This window comes from Lutra lutra, chromosome 18 (genome assembly GCF_902655055.1).
Source record: "Lutra lutra chromosome 18, mLutLut1.2, whole genome shotgun sequence".
NCBI classification, from domain to species: Eukaryota; Metazoa; Chordata; class Mammalia; order Carnivora; family Mustelidae; genus Lutra; species Lutra lutra.
The window spans coordinates 9,619,665-9,646,339 of NC_062295.1; the positions used below are offsets into that span (position 1 = coordinate 9,619,665).

Genomic DNA, 26,675 nt, shown 5'->3' on the forward strand with positions numbered 1-26,675 from the left:
AAAAAAAGCAAAAACCCCAAAATGACATTAGAGATTATTATGAAAACATGGGACATCCCTATAAATATACCTCCCTAGAACATTAAATATTTAGATTTTTAAGTATTCCGCTTCTGTCTTTGCTCAGTGCATATGCATTTTACATAATTGCCTTGAGTCTACATCTGAATTAGTGTTTCCACTTACATTATAGCATTTATCCACGTGTCTTTCTGTCACAATTATTTAAAAAAGCGTGCATAATGTTTCACCAAATGGATATACCATTGTAGGAAGAGAAAGTAAATTCCATTTACAATGTCCTGGGATGGAATTTGGCAAACGTTTTCTGTAAAGACGCAGATAGTAAATAATTTCTGCTTCGCGGGCCATCTGGTCTCCGTTCCGACCACTCATCCCTGTTGTAGCATAAAGGCAGCACAGGCAATCAGTAAGTGAAAGGATGTAGCTATGTTCCAATGAAACTTTATTTAGGAGAACAAGCAGCAGTCGGATTTGGTTTGTTTGCTGACCCCCGTTCCAGAACACTACCAGAAAAGTTTGTGCGGCCACGATGCCGTGTTTCAGCAGTCATTGAGGTGTAGGGGAAAAAGTTTGGACTCCAACAGTCCTGGATTTAACTCCCCATGCAAGAGCCTAAGCGCGTTGTTGAGCTTCTCTGACTCAATTCCCTCATCAGAAAGCGGAAATGAAAGCAAGTGGTGGACATATAGCCCTTACTCAGTGCCTGGAGGATGGAGGAACTGTGAAGTTGGGGCTTATTCCTTTTCTCATTTCCCCCCTTCCTCCCTTCTAGCTTAGTTTCCCAGGTGTCAGGAAGGTGTTTGGATATTCTGGTAGCTTTCTGTCTGCACTGCCATGTTGCCTTTCAGAACCCACCACACTGGTGTGTTGTTAGCGGGGTGTGTGCGTGTTTGCCCCTAGCTCTACCAGCATAAAATGTTCCTTGGTGAGTTGAATAGTTATGTAAGGCTAACATGCGGCAGCTAATCTAGTAGGTTGATCATTCGCATTTTTCCAGCCTTGAGGGAAGACGCACTTCTCCTTCAAAATGTTTGCACGGTGCTATTTTAGTATTTTTTCTAAGCAGAGATTGACCAGCTGTGCCAGCCACCTGTTTTGTGAATAAAGTTTTATTGGCACACAGGCACATCCATTCATGGACTATTGTTTATGGTGGCTTTCACTCTACAAGGGCAGAACTGAGTGACCGAGACGGAGACCTTACGGCTCGCAAAGCCTATGATATTTACCATTTGTTCTTTACAGAAAATGTTGGCCCAGTTCTGCTCCAGAGTAAATTCTTTGCCTGTTGATGAATATGCTGTTGACTTGACTTAGTCTTTGATCCTAGACCTCATGAGGCCACTTGGATGGCCTGAGGCCATCTGTCTGCCTTGAAGCAGAGCCTGCCTCTTTCCATTGTGTGGCGGTGGACAGTCTTTCCTTTTGTCCTGGCCCAGCTGTGAGATTTACCCCAGAGTTCAGGGCACTAGCGCCTTGACTTTGGGGAAGAGTGGGGTCCGTCTTATCTGTTCGGGTGCAAACGCTGAGCAGAAAAAAATCACCGCTTCACTCAGCCCGTGACACGCACGCACAAGGCCGCTGCTGTGTCCTTGATCATTCTGGGCCTCTCCCTTAGGAGAAGCCTCTTGGGGAGCCCCAGAACCTAGCCCCAGAGCCTTGATTCAACAGTTGTTGAGCTTCTTCTGTGAGTTGGTGCTGTTAATGCTGGTCCACCCCGGAGAAGGCTCGCAATCTAGGATAGGCGTGAGCAGCGTGTTTATGATTCCCCATATGCTTTCTATAGGGGTCATACTAGGGGCATGATGTGGCTGGAGGGTCACGGGAGCGCCTTATAGAGACCACCGTATTGTGCCCGTGGCAGGAGGTTTTCTCACAGAAAGTGACAGTTGAGTCAGCCACTGGGAGGTTGGTTCATCTTAGTGGCCCTCTGCCATGTGGTCCCTGCCTGTAAGTTGGGCTGCCTGAGGTTAGCCTGGCCTTGTGGAGGTTGGCGGGCCTGGGCATTGGGGTAGAGTGTTGGGGTGCAGTTCCTGGGGCAAGTGATCAGTGTCTCCAGACCGCAGTTCCTTTAACTGTTACTCTGGTGCCGTCAGCACACACATCTTAGGGGTGGATATAAAGGTTTCATGTGTGCCTCAGGACAGGAAACTTTTAGCAGATCTGGCCCCAGGTATGTCATACTTGGTTCACGCAGAGTCGGCTGAGACAGTGCTCTAAAAAGTATAAGTAGAAAGTAGGTGCCAACGAGTTGACATGAACGTCCGAGTTTCTGGCTTCTCCTGAAAAACCACAAGATGGGACAACCGCTAGCTGGTGTGGCTGTGAGGTGTGATCCGCTGGAGCCCAGTAGCAGATTTCTAGAGAGACACCTGCCTTGACCTCTCAGTCCCTCCCTCACCCTGCTTTTCCGTTCTCTGCCTGATCCTAGAGGTGTGGGGGTGGGGAGCGGGGGGATAGTCTGATCTTGGTCTCGCACATGCCCCTGGCCCATGCAAGGCCCCCCTTCCTGCCCACACCTCTTGCTTCTGCTTTGGAATAGTGGTGGATGTGGGGTGGGGGGACGGTGGAAGTTACATAACAGAGCAACAGCACTGAACTCACTGTGGAGCCGAGAGCGCCAAGCATCCTGTGCCTGCAGATGGGACTGAGCATGAATTCTAGCAGCGATCACAAGTTTTATTTTGTTTTGTTTTTAAAAGATTTTATTTATTTATTTGACAGAGAGATCACAAGTAGGCAGAGAGGCAGGCAGAGAGGGAAGGAAGCAGGCTCCCTGCTGAGCAGAGAGCCCGATGATGCAGGGCTCTCGATCCCAGGACCCTGGGATCATGACCTGAGCCAAAGGCAGGGCCTTTAACCCACTGAGCCACCCAGGCGCCCCAGCAGCGATCACAAGTTGATGGTGTATCTGTCCCTTGTAAGGCGCCAGTGTGGGCTCCTGGTTCTAGGGTGAGGGAAGATGGGAACACGGTGGAGGTGTGGGTCTGTTTACGGTCTTCTGGGGACCCCAAACATGGAACTGTCTTACTACATAGCGGGTGGTCATAAAGTCTGCGGGCACAGACACTATTGTATTATTTTGTAAAACCCCTGTCTCATTAATTCTGCTAGGGCAGTGGTCGGCAAACTATGGCCTGTAGGATGAATCCAGCCCAAGGCCAGTTTTTGTGAGCAGCAATGCTCATTCCTTAATGTATTGTCTGTGGGTGCTTTTGAGATCGGAGAGCAGAGTTGATTAGTTGGGACCCTATGACCTGAAAGGCCTAAACTCTTTACCATCTGGCTCTTTACAGAAAACGTCTGCTGACCCTGGTCCTAGGGCATGTTGAAGGTTGAGGTTTGATTCAGTGAAAAACAGAAATACAGATCATCTGAGACAGCTCACTCTGCGCTTTGGACTTGGTAGAAACCCAGTGTTCACTACAGTTTTGCAGGGCGCATGGAGGAAACAAACCACACCATCATCGAGTGTATCATGTGTTTGTTACATAGTGTCAGTAAGCCATTTGCTGCCACCTGTGCTTCCAGATGCCATGGCTGCTTGTAGATGATCAGTCAGTGCAGGATGAAGGCGGTGGAGGCAGGAGGGCACCGGGCCAGAGCCCAGGGCGGCGGTCAGGGCAGCGGGGGCTCCCCCGGAGAGTCCGGCGGCTCCTGTGAAGGCAGAGCTGGCCAGGGCAGCCAAGAAGTGGGTTTGCAGCGGGAAGGGCTTGTGGGCGCAGATGTGGCTTTGAGTAAACTTGGGGGAGATATTACGACATCCTTGGGTGCTGTAAGAATTGCATAGATGAGAAGAAAAAAACGGATGGGGGGGCAGACTGGTGAGTGTCCTTGAGCAGACGAGAGGAGATGGGATTTGGAGCACCCCTGGAGGTTCAAGTTATTTAGCCTCTGAGATCCTCAGTTTTACCATCTCTGAAATGGGATAATCACATGTACTTTAGGGCAGAATTCCCTAATTGCGGCACTGCTGACATTTTGGGCCAGATAATTCTCTGTTGTGGGGGCCTGTCCTGTGCACTCGCGGAGGCATAGCAGCATCCCTGCCCGCACCCTCTCGAGGCGCCCTCCCAAGCTGTGCCAGAAGTATCTGCAGACCTTGTCAAATGTCCGTGGTGGGGACAGAATCACCCTGGGGAGAATCACTTATCTGTACCCTCATAGGGCCCGTCGTAACTACACCTCCCTGAACTCCCCTTATTTGAGTGTGTCCGTTGTTTCCTCTTAGTAGCTCCTTGATCAGAAGTTAGGGACCTCTTAGCATCCCACTGCCTGGGTGTAATCAGAAATACAGAAGAGAATTGAGCCTGGGGGCCGGGTGCTATCTGGAGTCCTCTTGTCCACCCCCCAGCCCCTCAGGGCGAATCCTACCTACTTGTCCCTTCCGCTTGGAATGTGCTCTGGGCCAGTATCTGCCTGTGGCAGCCCTTCCCATAAACACATTTTTAAAAAATTGAAGTGAAATTAAATAACATAAAACCATTTATGTTTTTAATGCTATTAAAACCATGAATAATTGCTCAGTTATAGAATTAACAGTTAATAAAACAACCATCTTAAAGTGAGCAATTCAGTGGCATTTAGTACATTCATAATGTCGTGGGGCCACCATCTCTGTCTAGTTCCAGAAGATTTTCATCCCCCCAGAGGGAGAGCCCTTTTCCATTAAGTAGTTGTGTTGTATCTGCATGGATTTACCTATTCTGGTCCTTCTCATTTTTTTAAAGCACAGCTCAAGTTCTCCCCTTTTCCAGCGAGCCTCCCTTGGCCTCAGAAGAAGGGCAGCATGGTGTGGTGGAGGGACCACTGGCCTAAGAGTTAGGCAGAGCAGGGTCTTAGCCTCTGACTTACCACTTGCTTTGTTGTGTGACCTTGGGCAGAATTCCTGGCACGCAGTGGCACCCAAAGAACATTGCCCTTTCTTTCCTTCCTTGCGCCTGCGTAGTGAGCGCATTGTAAGGGTTAGCCCTCAACCGGAGAAACACCAGAGATCACACCCGGGCAGTGGGATGCTAAGAGGTCCCTAACTTCTGATCATGGGGCTACCAAGAGGAAACAATGGACACACTCAAATAAAGGGACTGTGGCATGACTTCACTTCTGCCACTACAGAGAGAGGCAGGGAAATCCCACTGTGTAAGTGTATATGTGACCTTGATCAGGGGCCTAAGTGACCTCGTGGGTGGCAGCCGCATTTACTTTGACCTCCAGCGTTGTTGCAAGGATTAGAGAAGGAATATACATAGAGTTCCTGGTACATCTCGCTTGTTTTCCTCTCCCTAGATGCTACGGACCCTTTTTCATGTATCCCACCCAGCGTAGTGAGCACAGAGGCCTGACTGGGGAGCTTCCTTGTGCTTTAGGGAGAAAGCCAGTTGAAAGCATGTCTTAGAACCAGAGGTCTTACATCTCTGGGGTAGAGGGCTGCCAACCACAACAAGAACAATAATAAATAACACGTGAAAAGTGCTTGGACTGAGTTAGGTACTGTTCCCAGTGCACAGTCCACACTCACTTACTTAACAGACCCAGGAGGTGCAGAGGGGGTCAGTAACTTGCCCACGGTCATGTAGCTGGTGGTGAGGGTTTGAATCTGGGCTATCCCATTCTTAACCCCTGCTCCGTCTCCCTAGGAGGTCACTGAAGGCTGGATGTCTGTGGTAAAAAGGAACGTGTGGAGCCGAAGGATTCTAAACATGAAAGACAACGGGGATGCATGTGAGCCGGGTGATTAATTATTCACACTCACATGTGACTTCTGAGTTAGAGCCGCAGAGGATCACTGCATTTCTCTGATGGGTTTGTGGCCCCCTGGGGATGCTCCCGGGGGTGGGGGGGCGGGGGGGGCACTTTTACATTTTCTGCTTTCATTTAAAAAAAAAATATTTTATTTATTTATTTTGACAGACAGAGATCACAAGTAGGCGGAGGGGGTTGGGAAGCAGGCTCCCTGCTGAGCAGAGACCCCCCCCCCCCCCCCCCGATGCGGGGCTCGATCCCAGGACTCTGGGATCATGACCCTGGGATCATAAAACCGAAGGTGGCTTTAACCCACTGAGCCACCCAGGCGCCCCTCTGCTTTCATTTTGATGGTGATCTAACAAGAAATTCAAAAGAAGCCTGTTGTGGCACATGTGGTTAGTAGTGTGCACTGAGGGCCGCCTTTGGAAAAGGAAGAGGCCGGGAAGGCTGGGGCTTCCCTTCACAGAGAATTACCGAGAAATCATCCCTGGGCGGCAGTGGGGCTAGACTGGAGGTTTTTGCAAGGCTGGAGAGCCAGCAAGATTTAGCAGACGGCCGAGCCTAGAGCTAGTGGACTTGACACTGAATCTGTCCTTGGGTACTTCCCATGGGAATGGCCTTAGGTGCTCCACGCTGAGCCTCAATGCTCTGGTGAATGTGAGCCTCGTTTCCTACGTCAAGGGTTAAATGTCAGTCACTTCATGGCTTCCCCACTGTTGAGGCTCAGTGGGTAGGCGTTGCCTCCTGCTCCCCTCTGGTGGTTGCGCCATTTGAGACTGGGGGGTTCTTCCTGGCACTGGCAGGGGTGCTGTCGTGTCTCCTTGGTCACTGGAAGGAGGCAGGAAAGACCCTGGTAGCACAGATTGTTCTACCTGCCTGTCTGCACCGGGGCCCCATGTTCCAAACTGCAGAGCTAGGAGAGTGTGATCTCATGCAGAAACCAGTGCCCAGAGAAGGGAAGTGACTGTCCCTGTCACATGGCCAGCAAACGGCTTTGCTGGGATGATAACTCATGATGCCTTGTGACTTCCCACTGGTCCTCCTTCCGCTGCTCCTCATGGCCGTGGCCTCCCAGGCACCTCTTGCCGGGCGCACATACTCCCACGCCCACCTGTGCTCCTTGCATCTTCTGAGCCTCCCTTTTCTGAATCCCCAGTTAGGGCCAGGATGGCCACTGGTGCCTCTGCTGAGGTCAGGCATCCTTCTCACCTGCAGAGGGACTGCAGCCAGGGACGGTGAGTGGAGAGCTGAGGGCTGTGCAGCCTCGGATCATTCCTCTGTAGTGAACAGGCTTTTCTTCCCACCACAAGAGAGGCTTTGCCAGGTGAGGCAGGGGAGGCTGCTGACATCTCATCTAGAAAGAGCAGTAGATCAAGATACTGTAGACAAGATCAGGGATCATCTTGCGTATCAGGAAGGGTGGGGTGCAGAATCCTTGCTGTGAGAGGATGCGTCAGGAACCAGCAGCTTCAGCAGCATCCTGGAACTAGTGAGAAACACCTAGCCCCAGGCCCCACCCAGACCGCTGAATCAGAACCTGTCTTTAACAAGAGCCCAAGAGATTTCGTGTAAATGTGAAAATTTGAGAATCTCTGCACTAAAATTGATCAGTACTGAGATGATGGAGATTTTTCCTTTCTTTTTTTTTTTAATGTTTAAAATGTTTTTATTTACTTATTTGAGAGAGTGAAAGAGAAAGAGCGAGAGAGCACACAATCAGGGGGAGCCACATAGGGAGAGGGAGAAGCAGGGAGCCCGATGCGGGACTCGATTCGAAGGTAGACGCTTAACCGACTGAGCCACCTGGGCGCCCTGAGATTTTTTATTTTCATTGTACTTGTTTTCCTGATTCATAGTTAATTTTTTACATGAATTACTTTTTTATTGTGGTAAAATACACATAATGAAATTCTCTGTCTTAAGCACCTTAGGCACATAATACATTCACACTGTTGTGTGGCCAACACTGCCGCCCATCCCCTTGACTCCATCCTGTAAAACTGAAACTCTGTCCCCATTAACACTAACTCCCCATCCTCCCTCTCTCCTGTTGCCGGAAAACACCACCATAATTTCTGTCTCTGATTTTGACTACTTCTTACAAGTCGAATCATGTATTATTTCTCTCTTTGGGCACTGGCTTATTTCGCTTAGCCTAATGTCCTCAAGGCTCATGCATGCAGCATTGTGCAGAATTTCCTTCCTTTTGAAGGCTGAATAATAATGGTGCATCGTATGGACAGACCCCATTTTGCTTTTCCGTCTGTCAGTCGACACTTGGGTTGCTTTCACGTCTCAGCTCCTGTCAATGATGCTGCTGTAAACATGGGCATACAGTATCTCTTTGAGACCCCGTTTTCAATTCTTTTGGGTGTCTGCTCACATCTGGAATCATTGGGTCATATAATAATTCTACCACATAAATGACTTCTATGATAAAAAAAAATAGCAAAGCATCTCAGGGTGGAAAACCCTGTCAAGTTTCCAGCTGGCATTGCCCAAGGGCAGGTAGCGTTGTTGGATGCAGTGCTTGGAAGAAGGAAGAAAGCAAGCCTCACTTGCTCATCCTGGTGTTAGAGAGAGAAGAGCAGAAGCTAAACCCGCTGAACCAAAAAGTAGGACGTACTGATAGTCATGGGCGTCAGGAGAGGTTTGTGGGGGTTTGGGCATGGTGGAGAGGGGGAGTCTCCAACCGTCCTGAATGACACTCCAGTGTGGCCTTTCTCAAAACCCCTTTCTCAAAACCCCTCCAGAGAAAAATGGCAATGACAGCGTTCGGAAAGTCAGTTGTTATCACTGTGTGTCTGTGGCGTGTCTACACCCTGGTTTCATCTGTGCGCCTGGAGCGAGGCAAGAGCCTTGTGTGGTGGCCCCCACACAGACTTTCAAGGGGCACCGTCTTGAGTAAGGATCACAGTTCCACCAGTGAATATTCAGATTAGAACAAAACCTGTTATTTTGGTTCACGAGGCCCTTTGTGACTGGCCCCCGCCTGCCTGTCTAATCTTTCCTTCCTCATTTTTGCTTTTTGCTCAAGTCACAGCAGACTTAATTCTGGTCCTGGGAGACCAGAAGCCAAGCTCGTTCTTGCCTCTGGGCATCCGCCCTGGCTCACTGCTCTGCCTGGAAAGCTGGGCTCCATGCCTTTCCGGGGTTGCTCCTTCTCTTTATAGAGGACTCGGCTCACATGTCACCTGTGTGGGGAGGCCTTCCACCACTGCCCTGGTGAGTGGGGCCCTCTTCCTTCCTCCCTGTCTCATCACCCTGTTTGGTTTTTCTTCTTGGTATGACTCTGACATCATCTCAGTTTAGGTGACTCAGGTGCGATTTTTGCGCCTTGGGAGGCTGGTTCTTCTGTACCACTTCGCTCCCACGTCCCCAGCACTCAGCACATTGCCTGGTACACAGTAGAAGTCAAACAAATACCCAGTGGGTCAGTGCACACGCTTGCCGTCGTCTCCGGGCGTCAGGTTCCCATCTGCAGTGTGGGGATCCTAATACTTCGCTTGTACGGGGACTGTAGAAATGACACGACGTGATGCTGGCAGAGCACTCAGGGCCTGGCAGGACGTGCTCAACACGTGGCCACTGTTGTGCTCAACCGAGTGGCCCTGACATAACTTGGATGAATTGCTCACCACCTCTGCGGTGAGGCCCTGCTGGGATTCCCTGGCACAGCCCATGGTAAATTGTCCAGGCGAGAAGCAGCTTGCTGGCACTTCGGGGCTGTGGTCTGGGGCGTCTGCTCTTGCGCTCCTGAATTGAGTCTCCTTGGAAGTGACTGTGTTCTCTGTCCGGAGCCGTGTCTCTGTGGACTGGAGTCCCTGGGCCTCCTGTTGGCCCTCAGGTGTAGCTGTAGAGCGCTCTGCTTGTGCTCTGAAGTGTCCCTGCCTCACACCGTTTCAAATGGAAGTTCGGCGCATGCCATGTGTATCGACTAGGAATGCTTTTGGTCGCAAGTAACAGCCCGGCGTCCAGTGGTTTGAACAAACAGGGTTGTTTGCTCTGTGAGAGGCGGGAGGTTTCTAGTATTGGCTCAGCAGTGAAATGGTGTGTCTCTGCAGTTCTCTTGGCCTTCCCCGGGGGGCTGTTGCTCACGGCTGCAGGGTACTGCTCTGGCCACCCCCCCTGCCACCCCAACCACAGTTATGATGAAGATGTGAGGGATGGAAGGAGGAATGAAACCATTAGCGTGGTTTTTTTTTTTTTTTTTTTTTAAACTCAGGAAGGCATGGTTTTCCCCGAGCCCTCCCAGAGCCCTTCCGCTTACATCTCGTCAGCTAGAACTTCTTAAGGTCAGCCTTCTAAAAGAGGAGTAATTAGGCCTTTCAGCTTGTACCGTGGGAGGTGGCATGGGGAAAGGATGTCGGAGTTGACAGCGAGGTTAGCCGATGGGCAGTGCCGGCATGCTAGGGAACCGGCCTGGTAAGGCAGACTGCTGGTTCTCAGCTGGGGGCAGTTTTGTCCCCCAGAGGACAGCTGTGCAGTATCCGGAGACATTTTTGTAGCCACAGCTGTGGGGTGTGTGTGTGTGTGTGTGTGCGCGCGCGCGCGTGCACATACATGTTTTGCTAATGGTCTGGTGGGTAGAGGCCAGGGATGCTGTAGGCTTCCTGCACTTCACGGGGCAGCCCCCACCACAGAGAGTGATCTGGCCCAAACGTCAGTGGCGCCAAGGTTGAGAAACCCTGAGTTAGACCTTTCTGGACACAGTTTTCAGATGTGGGGGACATTCATTGAGCTGCTTTCCTGTGATGTAGCGATAGGCAGATGGCCAAACTTCACTGTAATGGTGTGGATTTTTGGTGCCTTCATTACAGAGGAGGCTGATGCCAGTTGGGGACAGTGGCAGGAAGTCTTGGCAGAAGGCTTATGTCAAACAGAACTAATGAAGCCTCATTGCATTTTAGGATCACAGAACAATGACCTGAAAAGACAGTTTCTGCTGGAGCGTCTGCTGGATGCAGTGAAACAGGTAAGAGGAAAGCTCCCATTTGACTTTGAGGTCCAGTAACAGTTTCAGGCAGTGCATGTCCAAGTCCTTTCTGCCCTTCCCTGTATGCATGGACCTACTTCCACTTTTCTTCTGGGAGCTGCGAGGCTCGGAGTGTCCCCCATGGCACGATGGAGCAGGGAGGGCAGTTGGAAGTAGTGACAGAGGATCGCCCCGTGTCCTGACTTTCTAATGCCTTTGGAGGACTCCGTCCTTCCTGATGTCCCTTTAAGAAGGGCACGGATGTCAGTTTCAGAGTCTCACTTCCACACAGTTGTGTTCCAGGGCGACTCTTCCAGGTGCTGAGGTGGTGGCTAGAGTTAGTGCCCTGTGAGCACAAGAACAGAGACGCGCAGGAGGAAGGAAGCCGTGCCCGGGGGCGCGTGGGTCCTCCGGGTGGGCTCCGCTCCGATTGCTTGATGTGATTTTTGATACTGGCTTTTGGCTGGGTGTGGAGGCAAGCTGGGACACGAGGCTGACTTTGGTGTGCTTGCCTGCGTGTGCCAGACGTGCATCGTTAACTGCACCCGCGTAAGTCCCATGCCAGGCTTTCTGCTAAGAGCTCGCCCTCTAACCCTTCCAACCGCCCTGTAAGATGGTTCCTGCATTTCTTTCCAGTTTGTGGACGGAGCGGCTGAAGCTCGGAAGGAGCCAACCATTAACTTAAGGAGTTGGAGGCGATAAGTAGCAGAGCTGGGATCGGGCGCTGGGAATTCTAGGTCGCCCACGTCTTGGAGGGCGTGGCTGACATTGCTGTGTGTGCGGTCAGCACACAGGGTCAATACTTGCGTAGAAACGTGTGTCAAGCGTTGACGTGAACTCCGAGAACTTGGCATCTCCCGGGCCTCTAGGCGTCCTGGTGTGGCGTGTGCTGGAAAGGACACAGGCTCTGGTGAAGCCGGAGCCGAGTGCCAGCTTCATCTCAAGGCTGTGTGTCCTGGGCCCGCTCCTCCAGCCTCTCTGGTCATCCCCTTTCTCTGTCATCGGGTCGCTGCTCTCCAGAGGGCTGCGGAGGGGATTGCATTTGTCCAAGGAGCTAAAGGGCCCAGCAGTTAAGTACAGAACCCACGTGAATTTCTTCGCCCCAGAAGCGGGAAATGGAGTAAGAAGATGAAGAGGCAAGTGGAACCGCTTCGAATGCAGCCATTAGACCGGAGTACATTGGAGCCTATGCCTGGAGCTGCTGCTGTTATCATTGTTGTTGTTAGGATTTGGGGAGATGAAAGTGTTGCACACAGACCTTTTAGAAGTCAGTCTTCCTGAGGAATAACTGAGGCATACAGTAAAATACACTGAAGTGTGCAGTTCCATGAGTTTTGACATAGGTATCATTTAAAATCATTCATTCATTCACTCATTCATTCATTCTTTGGAGAATAAGTTCTGGAATCTTGTGAGCCTGCCGCCCACAGGGGAGATGCCACACCTTTAAAAACCAGTGGTGGCTACTGCTGATGGTGACACAGTATTGCGAATTGAATGGTGTATAACTAAAAATGGTTAAAATGGTGAATTTCATGTTACCTGTTTTTTTTTTTTTTTTTACCACAATTAAAGAAGAAACAATGGTTTGCTTTTATCTGTACCCACCCTGGGTGAACTGTCATTCGGCTCAATTGGATGACATGGTTGAAGCTTGAATCATGCTGCCCTAATTTTATACACAGTCATAACAACTTTGGGGCCCTTTCCAAAGGCACCCATCGTCACAGACCATTTGTGTAAGTTTTAATTGTCCCTCTGGGAGCTCTCTGTTCAGCCAGCTGCTGACGTAGGGAAGAAGCTTCCTAGATAATTCGCAGAAGGCTGTGTGCTTTTGTTTTCCTCTTGGTGTTGTTTTCCTGCAAGGCTCCCCTCTGTACGTGTGGGAGATAAGGGCTTCCTGTAAGCAGTGGCTAGAAGGCTGGGTGGTCCACCATCTCACGTCTTGGCTTGACACCCAGGGCACCTGGGGTTTCTGGCCCCGTGTGTCCCAGGATCCTGAAAGCCTGTATGGGCTATGTGTGATGTCTCAGTGTCCCGTCCCAACTGCTGATCTCAGTGGCTTCTTTTTCCGTGCAGTGCCAGATCCGCTTTGGAGGGAGAAAGGAGATCGCCTCGGATTCTGACAGCAGGTAAATATGTCCCTTCTAAAACCATTTACTGTCAAGACCAAATGGCGGCCAGGCATGACTAGCTTCTGCGTTCTGCCTCTGCAGCTGAGCGGTGTGGTGATTCAGTTTGGGGGATCTGTTGTCCCATGCTGGGATTACCTGTCTGGAGTGTTTGCAGCTTCCTGTGATACTCCCTCCCTTGAGCAGTCCATTCTGAGGGAATTACCTGAAATACCTTTCTGCATAAAGTTATTTTCAGGGTAATTGATCACGATGGCAACTCTGGTGGGAGGTGGTTAATAAAGTGCAGTCTGTCAGTAGGACGGGATGTTAAGTAGCCATTAACACTGATGTCCGGGGGCGCCTGGGGGGCTCAGTCCTTAAGCGTCTGCCTTTGGCTCCGGTCATGATCCCAGGGTCCTGGGATCGAGCCCCGCATGGGGCTCCCTGCTCAGCGGGGAGCCTGCTTCTCCCTCTCCCTCTCCCCCTGCTTGTGTTCCCTCTCTCACTGTGTCTCTCTCTGTCAAATAAATAAATAAATAAAATCTTAAAAATAAATAAATAAATAAATAAATAAATAAATAAATAAATAAAATTTACATCCATACAACATTTGTTTTAAGCAGAGAAATGCGTATGTGGTAATTTACAAATTATGTATGTAGTTAAAATACAAAGTTCTGTGGATGCAGAGTGATGTCTGCGATGTTAAACCACCACTCGGGTGAAGCACCCACCGGAGTGGGAACAGAGGTAATCCTGGGGTTGAGAATATTGGGAATCCTTCTACTTTTTGATATTTTTCATATTTTTTACTGCGATCATGTGTTTCTTTTATAATTAACAAAGAAAAAAGTCCTGAAAATTGCCATTGACCTTCATGACCCAGGAAGGGCTGATGTAATTGCGTGAGCTTCTCACATTGACTGGGAGGAGCCGGAAATGTTTTGGCAAAGGTAAGAGACACAGGCGTTTGCTCTGTGAAGTCATTCAGGCCTGATTCATGGCGGCAGGAGGAGCATTCCCGCAAAGGAAGGGAATGAAGGGAACTCACTTGCTCAGCATCTGGCTCATCCTGGAGCCTGGCCACGGCCCCCACCCTGCCCAGCAGAGCCAGTCCCCTGTCTGTCCTTTCAGACCCGAGTCTGCCGTACTTGACCAGCCTCGAGCAAAGCCCGGAGTGCTACATGTTAGGATAGGCTGCCGGGACTGTTTGAACTGGTGCAGACTTAAAATTCTACCCCTCCTTTATTCTGTCTCTTTTTTCCTCTAGTTCTTCTCCCTAACACTTAGCACCAACAGCAGACTGTTAGGTTTTTTTATTTTATTGATTTCTGCCTCTCTGTGTCATAATGTCAGCTCTGTGCGGGCAGGGATGTTTGCTGACTTACTCGCGGCAGTACCCCCGGTGTCTGGAAGCATGGAGAAGGTGCTCAGGAAAGACTCACTGTCCCGGTGAGTGTGAGCATTGCTTTGTGCCGTGGTCAGGTGTTTAAATATCTGTGCCACCACGAGGTTTGAGCCCTGAGGGCAGAGGGGTGCCTCCTTTGGTGGGTAACTCTCAGCGTTTTGCATGGACATTTCATGCCCGTCACACGTTTGCTTCTCAGCACATGCTTGTGGCGTCAGATCTCGAGTCCGTTTACTGCATCAGTTTCTCCTGAGGCTCCACTCTGGGGCCTGGCCCCGGTCAGCACAGGGGTCCTGGTTTGGGGATGCAAGGTCCCCCTGCATCGGAATCATCTGGGAGGCTTACTAAACAATAATGCAGCACTCCATCCCATCCAAGACCGCTGCGTGTACGCGCACGAGCGTGTGAGCGTGTGCGCGCGTGCCTCCGTGTGGATGTGTGTGGGTATGTGGATTCAGGACTTCTTCCTCACTTTTTTTCCCCATGATTGTTCAGTTCTCTAAGTTCAACACTTAGAGAATCCATCTCTAAGTGTTAGATTAATGTGTTCTTATATAATGGAATTTACTACTAATATTTTTATTGGGTGCAGCGTTATGTTTTATAGTAGAAGTTAAAAAGTTAATTTCTTCAATGAGAGCTGTAGTTCAAGGCTAAAAGGAGTATGCTGCTTTATATTAATAGTAACAGCTATGGCTTCTTCTGGCCACTCCGGATTCATGTTGATGCCTCGTCTTTGGGACAGCACCAGGAGGAGTGGTGGTGTTATTCCTTCTTTACAGATCAGGAAAGAGACACAGAGAGGTAGGCTAATCCAGCCTCTGTGGGGCATCTGAGAAAGTTAGACCTGCAAGTGGGACCCCAGTTCCTAGGGCTCCAGAGTCTGTTCTCCCCATGTTACAGCACATTTAGTGATTTTGTTGATTTTGAAGCTGGGTTTAAAAAAATCAGTTCTTCCCCTCACCTTGAGGATTCCTTCTCAATAACAGTCTTGGTCTTATCTTTGAAATGTGTTTGGGGAAAGGTGGCGCGACCTGACCTTCATGTAGGAAAGGCCACATCACTGTCCTTATCCTGTGGGATAGCTCAACCTCAAGAGGGAAAGTCTGTGAACATTTGTTGTGGGGTCTGAAAAGATAATTGAGTCCCCTTTCTTCTCCACCACTGACAAACGTCCTGGCCCCACAAGTGATCTCAAATGGATTCTCTTCTCTCCAGCTCCCCTGCTGTCACCTTGTTCCAGTCACCATATCTCCCACAGGGCGGCTGCCAGAGATGGACTCCCTCTTTTCCTTCTTGTCCTGCTTCCTCTGCACAGAGAGTCTTCTGCAGAATGTATGAACCTTCCTGTCACCCCCGCCCCCCCCAGAGGAGAGCCTTCCCCAGCTTCTCTTTGCTCTCTGGAAAAAGACTCACATCCCGAACACAGTCTCGCTCTTTGCTCCAGCTACCCTGGCCTGGTCTTTTCTATTTTTGTCTTGTTTTATTTGTTTTTAAAGCCTTTTAATAATTGTTAGGGAAATCTTTCAGATCCCTGACACCAATTCTCCATCCCCAACCCAAGTTCTGGTCATTTGGATCTTTTTCCCTTGCGTTATACCATGGCTCAGGAAATATTTATATTTGTCCTTGGTCATTCTTGGCACTGTGCTCTAAAACCCCTGGAATTCCCAAAGTGATAAGAGCCATAAAGGTGTCTTTTGATGTGACTTTTAGAAACCTACTTTTAGAAAGTCCCAAAGGTTGGGGGCCGGTTGCCAGGAGAACCAACGCTGGGATCAGAGGGTTGGAACTTTCTTTCCCAGCACCCCCACCACTGGGGAGAGGAGGAAGGTTGGAGATGGAGTTCAGTTGCCAAAGGCCAATGATTTAATCGATCCTGCTTACGTAATGAAGGCTCCATAAAACCCCAAAAGGATGGGGCTCAGAGAGCTTCCGGGTTGGTGAGCATGTGGAGGCACGGGGAGAGGTGTTCCTGGGGAGGGCATGGAGGCTCCACGTTCTTTTCCCTTACCTGGCCCTATGCATCTCTTCCATGTGCCTGTTCCTGAGTTATATCCTTTTTATAATATACCAGTAATCTAGTAAGTACAATCCTTCTTTGAGGTCTGTGAACCACTCCGGCAAATTAACCCACAGAGGAAGTTGTGGGAATCTTCGAGATACATAGCCAGTTGGTGAGAAATACAGGTGATAACCTTGGCTTGCGACCAACATCTGAAGTAGGGGGATGTGTGTCGTCTTGTCGAGCTGAGATCTTCACCTGTGGGATCTGATGCTGTCTCCGGGTAGACGGTGTCAGGATTGAGGTGAGTTGTAGGACACCCAGCTGATATCAGAGAACTGCTTGGTGGCGTGGGGGAAAACCCACACATTGGAGAAGGTGATCAGAATCACATCTACCCTGCCAGTTGGAGGATTAAGTCAGATACTGTGTGTCGAAGTGCCAGCCAGGTGGGTGTTAGTTTCACTCCACGGGGAAGGAAGTCTGGTGGGGACAGTCATCACTCAGCTGTGACTCCTGCCCATGCTGCCTGGTGATGGGGCGAGCAGTCTGCAAATAGAAGGGAGGCTCAAATGTGAGTCAGTGAGCCTTATTGACGTTCTCTTTTGCTCTCAGGGAACAAGTGAAGATGGGAGATTGCTTTCCATGTAACTCTGGGTATAGTTCTCAGCCCCATTTGGAAGATGGAGCTCCTTAGTTTTGTCTTTTCCTGCATTGTTCTCCTGCAGGAAGCTAAGAACCAGTGTCCGCTGAGACATAATGGGTAATTGCAAGGGATTTTTTTTCTTAAAAGGCCAAGTGTTGTCTTTGAATGCCATTTTAAATTTACTGTTCTGGGCAAAGTTCTGTGCGTGACTGGGACTGGCGGCCTATGGTCACAGCTAAATTCCCACTGGTTGAATGAACATCAGTAGGAACCCTTGAAGGGATGGTCACAGCTGTTTCTGCCAAGGCTCTTTGGAAACAAGCAACAGAAATCCACTCCAGTTAAGGAAGTTGTGAGCTTACAGAGTTGAGGCCGGCCAGGTTTGGAAACAGGAAAGAGTCAAGACAGCTTTGGAAGGAAGCCTCCTAAGTTGGAAAACGGGAGCCCAGAAATGGTCTTCTGGCAGGAATGGTAAAAGTTCTGCTGCTGAAGTGACTCTCATTCTGCTCAAGATTGACTTTCTGGGGAGGAAACACCTGCTTGGCCGGTCTCAGGTCACATGACCCCCTCCCCACCGCCAGCAGGAGGATTTCCCTCCTGGCCACCAGCAGGAGGAGTTGGTGAAGGAGCTTCTTGGGACCCCACTGGCTTGCTCAGTGTAAGATGTCTACTTGGAGGGTGCCTGGGTGGCTCAGTGGGTTAAGCCTTTGCCTTTGGCTCAGTTCATGATCTCAGGTTCCTGGGATCGAGCCCCACATCTGCTCAGCCCTCTCTCTCTGCCTAGCTCTCTACCTCCTTGTGATCTCTCTCTCTCTCTCTCTAATATATACATAAAAAAATCTTTAAAAGAAAAGTTGTCTACTTGGGTTCACCATCTCAAGACAGGATCCACTGAGGAAGAATTAAACCTTCAAATGAAATCTGGGTGCTGTGATGAAGATGGCTATTATGAACATGGGCTGCCCATAGTGCCCAAGAGCTGTCCCCTATTGCTACTGCTTTGTAGTGACAGTCTTTCTTGTGACAGTACTGTGTGGTTTAAAAATGTTCATGTCTCAAAAAAAAAAAAAAAGTTCATGTCTCACTTGATCCTTGCAATGACCCTATAGACAAGCAGGAGTGGGGATGATTTCCCTACTTTTACCAGTGTAGAAACTTGGAGGCTGGTCATTTATGCAGCATTAACTTAGTTTCTAGTACACACTGGCGCTGCGGGCACAGACTTTGCTTGGGTGGGTCACGTGGTTTGTGGGTCACATAGTTTGTGGGTCGTGGAGCGGGACTGGAGACAGACTTTGTTTCTTGCTGCGGTGCTCATTCTCTGACACTACACCCCCTCCTGGTTTTCGAACACACAGTTTCCCTAAATGAGAGATTTGTTTCACTGCACGTGTAACATGATTTTAAGCGTTAAATGTCATGGTGTTAGATTCCTTTCAGTTGCCTAGTGGCTCAGTGGTTTGCCTTTTCTTTTTTTCTTTTTTTTTTTTTTTTAGATTTTATTTATTTATTTGACAGATAGAGATCACAAGTAGGCAGAGAGGCAGGCAGAGAGAGAGAGGAGGAGGCAGGTTCCCCGCTGAGCAGTGAGCCTGATGTGGGGCTCGATCCCAGGACATTGGGACCATGACCTGAGCCGAAGGCAGAGGCTTTAACCCACTGAGCCACCCAGGCGCCCCTGGTTTGCCTTTTCTTTTTCAGTCTCAATGATCTTGGTGATGAGACTTGGTTTGGTATTATCGTTAGGTAGAATTAAATGAAATTGCTCATATTTGATCCTTCTTCTTTTTTTTTTTTTTAAATTTATTTATTTGATAGATAGAGATCACAAGTAGGCAGAAAGGCAGGCAGAGAGAGAGGAGGAAGCAGACTCCCCACTGAGCAGAGAGCCCGATGCGGGGCTCGATCCCAGGACGCTGGGATCATGACCTGAGCCGAAGGCAGAGGCTTTAACCCACTGAGCCACCCAGGCGCCCCATATTTGATCCTTCTGACCTACGAAAATGACACTACCCTCCATTTCAAAGTATTATGTCTCCAGCAACCCCCTCCTCCCCTTTAAACAGGCTTCAGGCTCAGTCTTCCTCTGGCAGAGGGGCAGAGACAGAATTTAATACTTTAGTTGCATTTATATTTACTCTGTGTTTACCCACGATGCTGGCTTTCCATGTGCAAGAATGGTAGTTTCCCCCTTTAAAACAGGCTTCTTAGGGCGCCTGGGTGGCTCAGTGGGTTAAGCCTCTGCCTTCGGCTCAGGTCATGATCTCAGGGTCCTGGGATCGAGCCCCGCATCAGGCTCTCTGCTCAGCGGGGACCCTGCTTCCCCCTCTCTCTCTGCCTACTTGTGATCTCTCTCTCTAATAAATGGATAAAATCTTAAAAAAGAAAAAAAAACACACAACAAAACAGGCTCCTTGACGTGGAAAACACGAGGCAGACTCAAAACAAGTAAATAACAGTGCGTATCCTCAGGTGAAGCCAAAGCTGCTCGGCTGTTTGTGAAGAACTGGCCCGTCTGAAGCGGCGTGTGGCGTCTGGGTCTCCACGATAAGCAGCACTGTTGGGCTCACGCCAGATGCCAAGCGTAGAGTGTGGGAGGGAGATTTGTTTGATTTTCCGAGATTCCACAGCAAGAGGCACCAGTCCCCGTGTGAAGTGTCCATCACCCTTTCACGTGGGGACATTAGAGGCAGAGCTTGTTTCATCGGCTTCTGTTCTTAGAAACCTCCCCAGGAGGAAGTGGGGGCAGTCACTGGGCCCCGAAATGCATGCGTTTCTCCTGACCCCTCTCTCGGAGTTGTTCTCCTGCTCCGTGTTCCCCTAAGAGCAAAGACCCATTCCTGTGCTTCGTTACAATTATTTCGCGCTCCGCCCGTCACGCTGGCTGATGACGAGGCTGTGATGTAGTTTTTATATAATTTGCCTTTTAGAAATAATGGCTGAAGAACTCAGCAGGCACTGGAGGGTACCTCCAGGGCTAGATACGTTATTGTTCTACAGAAGCATCTTCTTCCCACGTGGGATTACCGAGCACAATCTGGAAGTTTCTCGTTGGAATCGTAAACAGTAGCCCCAGCTGCGGGGAGGCGGAAGGTGATGTGGGATTTGAAGCTGGGAGTTTGAATCTTGGTGTGGCCCGTCCCGAGTCATGTTGGTCTTTGGGCAAATTTTGACTTTGTCGTGCCCTGACGTCCTCATCTGTAAATGGGTACAGCCCCCACCATCTTGACTTGGGGGGCTTGTGAGTTAGTTTATGTGGAGCCTTTCCAACGGTGCTTGGTGGCTAGTAAGTTTCCAGAAATTGCTAGCTTTTGTTACTTTCGCTGTAATTTCATGTAAAGTGTCTCTGCACTTCGTGAATATTCTCTTCTCTGCACGCAGCGTCTCACTGCCGTTACAGGGAGGCAGTGGGCTGGTTTTGGGTGTTTGTTTCAGAACATTGAGGACTTGTACATTTTTGTGACCCTTTAGCTGACTGTGTCAGAAGAAGTCAGGAGCTTTCCCCCTCCTTTCAAAGCTTTCCAGGGAAGAGTGATTGGTTTTGGTGATTTTTCTTTACTTGTGAGGAATTAGAAACATTTCCGAACTTTTCAGGAAGATATAAAACAAAACCAGCTGCCCTTTGCGCTTCCCTAATGTTATTCTCAGCATAGTTGAAAACGGTCGTATGTATTCCCCTAGACACTTGTGAAACCAAATGGCTTTTCCAAGCATTCCTTTTCCTCTTTTAAATGTCTCTGCATGTTCATCATGTGATTTTTGTCTTCAGTTTGTCATAGGTTTCTTACCAACCTACTAGTCTGAGGTGTTGACTGGATATTCTAATTTTTCTCTTCCTGCAGAAGATCTTGGGGTTCATTAGTGGGATTCTCTCTCCTCCCTATCCTGACAACTTCATTTCCACTTTGAGGATCTGTCGTAGATAGTTCCACATTGCATATTCTTTTATTTTACTGTATCGATCAAATGAGTAGATTGCTTTTTTGGAAAAAGATTATTTTTAGCTACTGGGTAGTCTTGGGCATTTAGCAAATCTGAGCACATTTCCTGGTTTGTAATAAATAGTTACATTTGTCTGGTTTGTAATAAACAGTTATATTGTTTATATTGATAGCTATGGGAAATAGTGCTTGGCCCATGGGAAACAATATGTAAACACCCTCATTGCCAGGATCCTCATGGTCACTGTCCTGATGGTGGAGAGACTGTGAGCATGAAGTATGAGCTTTGATATCAGAGGCCCACTCCGGCCACAAATCACTAATTACCAGCTGTGTGATTTTGGACTTAGCTTCTCCAGGCCTCTGTCGTATCATCTGGAAGGCCAGACGATCATCACAGTCCCCACTTCCTAAGATGGAACAGTGTTTGATTGGTATAGCTGGTACGAACTTACCAAGACTCAATACTTTTTCTTCCTATGACTGGACATACCAGTGTTTTGGCTAATTTGGAAACTGAAGGCTAGACCCCTTGCTCATTAATTCCGCCCCGCAACAGATGTCTGTCTGTAGATCCCTACATTGGCACTGGGAATATAAACTGCATGAGTTGGGGCCCCTGGGTGGCTCAGTTGGTTAAGTGGTTGCCTTCAGCTCAGGTCATGTTCCCAGGGTCCTGGGATTGAGCCCCACATCGGGCTTTCTGCTCAGCGGAGAACCTGCTTCTCCCTCTCCCTCTGCCTGTTGCTCTGCCTACTTGTGCTTTCTATCTCTCTATCAAATAAATAAATAAAATCTTTAAAAAAATTAAAAAGTGAAAAATTAATAAACTGGGTGAGTTGGTTGGTTGCTGTCCTCAGGGAACTCAGAATTTAGTCGAGGAGATAGGCATGTACATTGTGGACAGTCTTGGTGGCCTGTAGTAATAATCATGTAGTCCAGACGTGAGAGGTGAGTGTCAGGTCTTTAGTGGTCGAATGGGTAGGATGGGAGTTCCAGGCAGCAGGTGTGGCAAGTGGGATGGTGTGAGAGGTGTGAGAACATGGTGTGAGAGGAGGTGTGAGAACATGGTCTGAAAAGTCAGGAGTTTCCTCTCTTCCTGTCATAGGGAAGTGTTTGAACTTTATCCATTAGGATATCCTTTCTTTCTTTTTTAGAAAGATTTTATTTATTGATTTGAGAGAGAAGAGGGCGAGAGGATGAGTAGGGGGAGAAGCAGACTACCCACTGAGTAGGGAGCCCGAGTCGACGTGGGGACTTGAGTTGGGGGCTCGCTCCCAGGACCCTTGGATCATGACCTGAGCTGAAGGCAGATGCTTAACCAGCTGAGCCACCCAGGTGCCCCATAGGGTATCATTTCTTAAACCATGGCTATTTGCATTTCATTTTCACAAATTTTGCTATTTCTGTATACCATCTGAGCCAGATATTGGCTTGCGGTGGAATGTGAAGGCCCTGTCTACTCTGGTCTTGTCATAAGTAATACTGTCAGTGAAATCGAAGACTGATGCTGATTATTGTCTTTCTTGGAGCACTGAAATGATTAACATGAAAACGTTCATCTCTGTTCCTCCTGAAATTGTGTCATGTCCTTTGTGCTGTGCGATGTGTAGTGTGAGAGGGAGAAAGAACAAAGAAGAACAACAACATAGTCAGGGTTGGATTTACGGAGGAGGGGCAGGGGTGGAGGGGGGCTGGGTAGGGTGAGATGGGGTCTGGCGAGCAGTGAGGGGTGGCTCTGTACAGTGGGCGGGCGGGCTGAGTGGTGGCAGTTGGGAGGAGAGACAGAAGGATTGAGAAGCCTTATGACTGAGCCTTGATAACGGGGATGGGGGGGGTGGGGGCGGGGGGGGCGGTGACAGGACTCAGAGAATGAGACATCAGTTCTCTGGCTCTAAGGTGTGGCCAGAAGTCAGACCAATTGTGTGTTGTTTTTCATTCTGTTTTGTTTGGTTTAAAGCAAGCTTTGGAGTGGAGTTTTCTTTCTCCCAGGCTGTGTCCTCTGACCAAGCTTTGAGAGCCTGTGGGCTGTGGCTTAGCGTCACTTCTGTTTCCTTGTTTCCCATTTACTCACTCCTAAGTCTAGGGACCTGTGTTCTCTCTGTTCTCTTCTTCCTGTTTGGTGAAACCAGCTCCTTCTGCTGATTCCTTCCCGGCTGCCAACTCCCATTCCTGATTCTCCGAGAGAACCCGAGGCAGTGTTTGCGTCTAGATGCAGAGCTGCTGGTGTGACTGGGCTAATACCAGTAACTTTGGAATATGGTCAGAAATTGTGATTTGACCCATTGAAGCGTTGCTTATTTTTTTTCATTTCTGACTCTTCTGATAGAACATTTATTTGATTTCTTTTAACACGCCTGTCTGCCACCTTCACACTAAACAGTGTCTCGAAGACTACTGCTTTGTGAGTTTTCACTGCTCCCCGGCTTGAGTTCTTTCTCGTTCTTTGTCAACCTTTTTTTGGCCTCTTTTTTTTCTATTTTATCTTCTTCTCCCTCCTCTGAGTACCTTATGTCCACGACCAAAAATTATTTGGTCTGGACACTCAGGTGCCCCATAAGCTTTCAGTGTTTTAAAAAGATCTTCCCAATGTTATATTGTGCATGCAATGTTTTTTAAATTTTCTTGTGGGGTGCCTGGGTGGCTCAGTTAGTTAAGCGTCTGCCTTCAGCTTAGGTCATGATCCCAGGGTCCTGGGATCGAGACCCACATCGGCTTCCCTGCTCATTGGGGAGCCTGCTTCTCCCTCTCCCTCTGCCTGCTACCCCCGCTGCTTGTGTGCCTACTTTTGCTCTCTATCCCTCTGTCAAATAAAGAAAATCTTTAAAAAAATAAATAAATGAACAATTTTTCTTATAACATTTTTATTGTTTACAGTTAAGTCTTTAATCCACCTAGAATTATTCTTCTGTGGCCTATGAGCTAAACCTAAAGCCAGTTTTAGTTTCTTCTGGATGGTTGCTGTCTTTCTCACAGATCTTTTTGGTCCTTTATTCCGGGCAGCAGCTCACTTTCACCCCATTTACTCAGCGCGGACGGAGCATGTTCTGGCCGCAGCACACGGCCCTCACTGAGAACGTCAGGCTGGCTTGATTCTCAGGTCCTGGGACCCCTGGCCCAGCAAGGGGTGGGGGGAGGGCCCTCGTATGCTGGTGCTGTCACACTGGGATGTGGGCCCTCAGCCTCAGTGCTCATGATTCTTGCTCTAGATGAATTTGCATGAATTTTCAGGGATGCTGAAGTCTACTCAAATGATGGTAGAAGGTTCCAGTGATTGAGAGAACATAATCTTTGGAACCCACTCCTTTCTCCTACTTCTGCACAAATGGGAGCCATACCATTTATATTACTCTATGACTTGCCCTTTTTTTTTTTTTTTAATTCTTTTTAGTTTTTTAATTTTTTTTTTAAGATTTTATTTATTTATTTGACAGAGATCACAAGTAGGCAGAGAGGCAGGGAGAGAGAGGGAGGAAGCAGGCTCCCCGCCGAGCAGAGAGCCCAATGAGGGGCTTGATCCCAGGACCCTGAGACCATGACCTGAGCTGAAGGCAGAGGCTTTGACCCACTGAGCCACTGAGGCGCCCCCCCCTTTTTTTTAAATAGAGAGCATGTGAGTGGGGGGAAGAGGTAGGGAGGGGCAGAAAGAGAGGGGAGAGAGAGAGAGGGAGAATCTTAAGCAGGCTCCACGCCCAGCACAGAAAGAACCTGATGTAGGGCTCCATCCGCAACCCTGAGATCATGACCTGCGTTGAAATCAAGAGTTGGGTGCTTAACTGACTGAGCCACCCAGGCACCTCAATGTTTTTGTTTTCAAACCTGGTATTATGGAGATTATTCCAGGTCAGTAAGTAACATAATGGTGCAACTTACTGTCAACGGCATCTTCATGACCGATGTCAATTCTAATCGTATAATTTCATCACTTATGAGGCACAGCTGGGTTTCAAAGATGTATGGTGGGGGGAATGTGGTGCTTCTTAGGGTTGATTAGATGTCACTTCTCATTCTCTTTGAATTTCTCTGTAGTGTTTTGTAGTGTGGAGGTACTATAACTTATTTACTGTTTGCCTGTTAATGGATATTCAGGTTGTTTCTACTTCTTTTTTTGCTTTTGCTGTTGTAAACAGTGCTGCAATGAAAATGTGTGTGTGTGTGTGTGTGTGTGTGTGTTTCTCTCACTGTCTCTCTTTGTCAAATAAATAAATAAATAAATAGCATCTTAAGGTTTTATTTATTTATTTAAGAGAGAGAGAGAGCCCAAGCAAGGGGAGTGGCAGACAGAGGGAAAAGCAGGCTCCCTGCTGAGCAAGGAGCCCTATATGTTGCTTGATCCTAGAACCCTGGGATCATTACCCGAAGCGAAGACATTTGCTTAACCCACTGAGCCATCCAGTCATCCCTGGTTTTCTATTTCAACAGTTTCCCATAGTAATAACACCTTATAAAACCCTAGCATAGATTTTCAGATTTCCCTAGTTTTGCTTGTCCTTATTTGTGTGTGTGTGTGTGCACTCATGTGTGTGTGCCTGTGTGTGTGTTGTCCTGTGCAGCATGGTCACTGCATAGGGGACAGCTGTCCACTACCACCGTCAGGTAATGGAATAGTTTCATGGTCACAGGATCCCCCTGCTGACCTTTTATACCACACCACCTCCCTCCTGTACCCTCCCTCTCCGTCCCTAACTCCTGGAAACCACCAATCTGTCCTCCAGTTCTCTAATTTTGACACTCTGAGAACATTATATTAGCAGAATCACACAGTGTGTAACTTCTTGGGATTGCATTTTCCCCACTTGGTGTGATTCCCTTCCATGGTATGGGGGCACCAAACTCTTGTTTCTTCATTAACTCATTGGAGGACATCTGGGTTGTTTCAGGTTTTGGCTACTGCAAATAATGCTGCTGTAAACATTTACGTACAGGTTTTTTGTGGGAACATAACTTTTTCATTTTTCTGAGATAGTCACCAAGAGTGCAGTTGTTGGGTAGGTGATATTTGCATATTTGGTTTTATAAGAAACTGCCAAAGTGCCATTTACCTTCCTACCAACAATGTGTGAGTGATCCAGTTCCTCTGCATTCTTGCCAGCATTTGGTAGTGTCGTGATTTCCTCTTTTAGCCACTCTTACAGGTGTACAGTCATACCTTATGGTGGTTTTAATTTACATGTCCCTAACAATGTTGAACATGTTTTCCCATGCTTGTATGCCTATATCCCCTTCGGTGAAATGTCTGTTTATGCTTTTTGATCCTTTTTTAATTAGTTATGCATTAGGATACATTCCTAGAAGTAGGATTTCTGAGTCAAAGTATATGGGCATTTAAAAAAATTGTACTGTCTAGGGCACCTGGGTGGTTAGTCGGTTAAAGCCTCTGCCTTGGGCTCAGGTCATGATCCCAGGGTCCTGGGATCGAGTCCATCAGGCTCCCTGCTCAGCGGGGAGTCTGCTTCTCCCTCTGCTTCTCTACCCTCTCATGTGCGCTCTCTTTCTCTTTCACAAAAATAAATTTAAAAAATCTTAAAAAAATTGTACTGTCTGATCTCTTTGCGGAAAGCTGAGCGATTCACATTTATATTTTGAACAATGCTTATTTACAGATATTCATGCTTGGTCTGTGATTGGTTTTAAAGCTTGTATTCCTGAATTGGTATCTTAATACTGTGACACTTTGCTGACCACTGGTGAGACTGAATATCTTTTCATCTGTTTATTGGCTACTATTTCTTCCTTTCATGATTAGTTTGTTGACTTGTTGAAAAGTTCATTATCATTTGAGTTGCTTGTCTCTCTCTTATCCGTTTGTAGAAGCTA

The 26,675-nt window shown here is 48.4% G+C and overlaps 1 protein-coding gene across 2 annotated transcripts in view; it reads left to right on the forward strand.

Annotated features, from left to right (window-relative positions):
* Positions 1–26,675, forward strand: part of SNX29 (sorting nexin 29) — a 479,895-nt gene that overhangs the window by 8,811 nt on the left and 444,409 nt on the right. For both annotated transcript variants that reach the window (XM_047712611.1, XM_047712612.1), the window contains exons 2-3: positions 10,680–10,744; positions 12,824–12,876. In XM_047712611.1, coding sequence (XP_047568567.1) covers positions 10,680–10,744; positions 12,824–12,876 — 118 coding nt within the window. The remainder of the gene's footprint in view (positions 1–10,679; positions 10,745–12,823; positions 12,877–26,675) is intronic.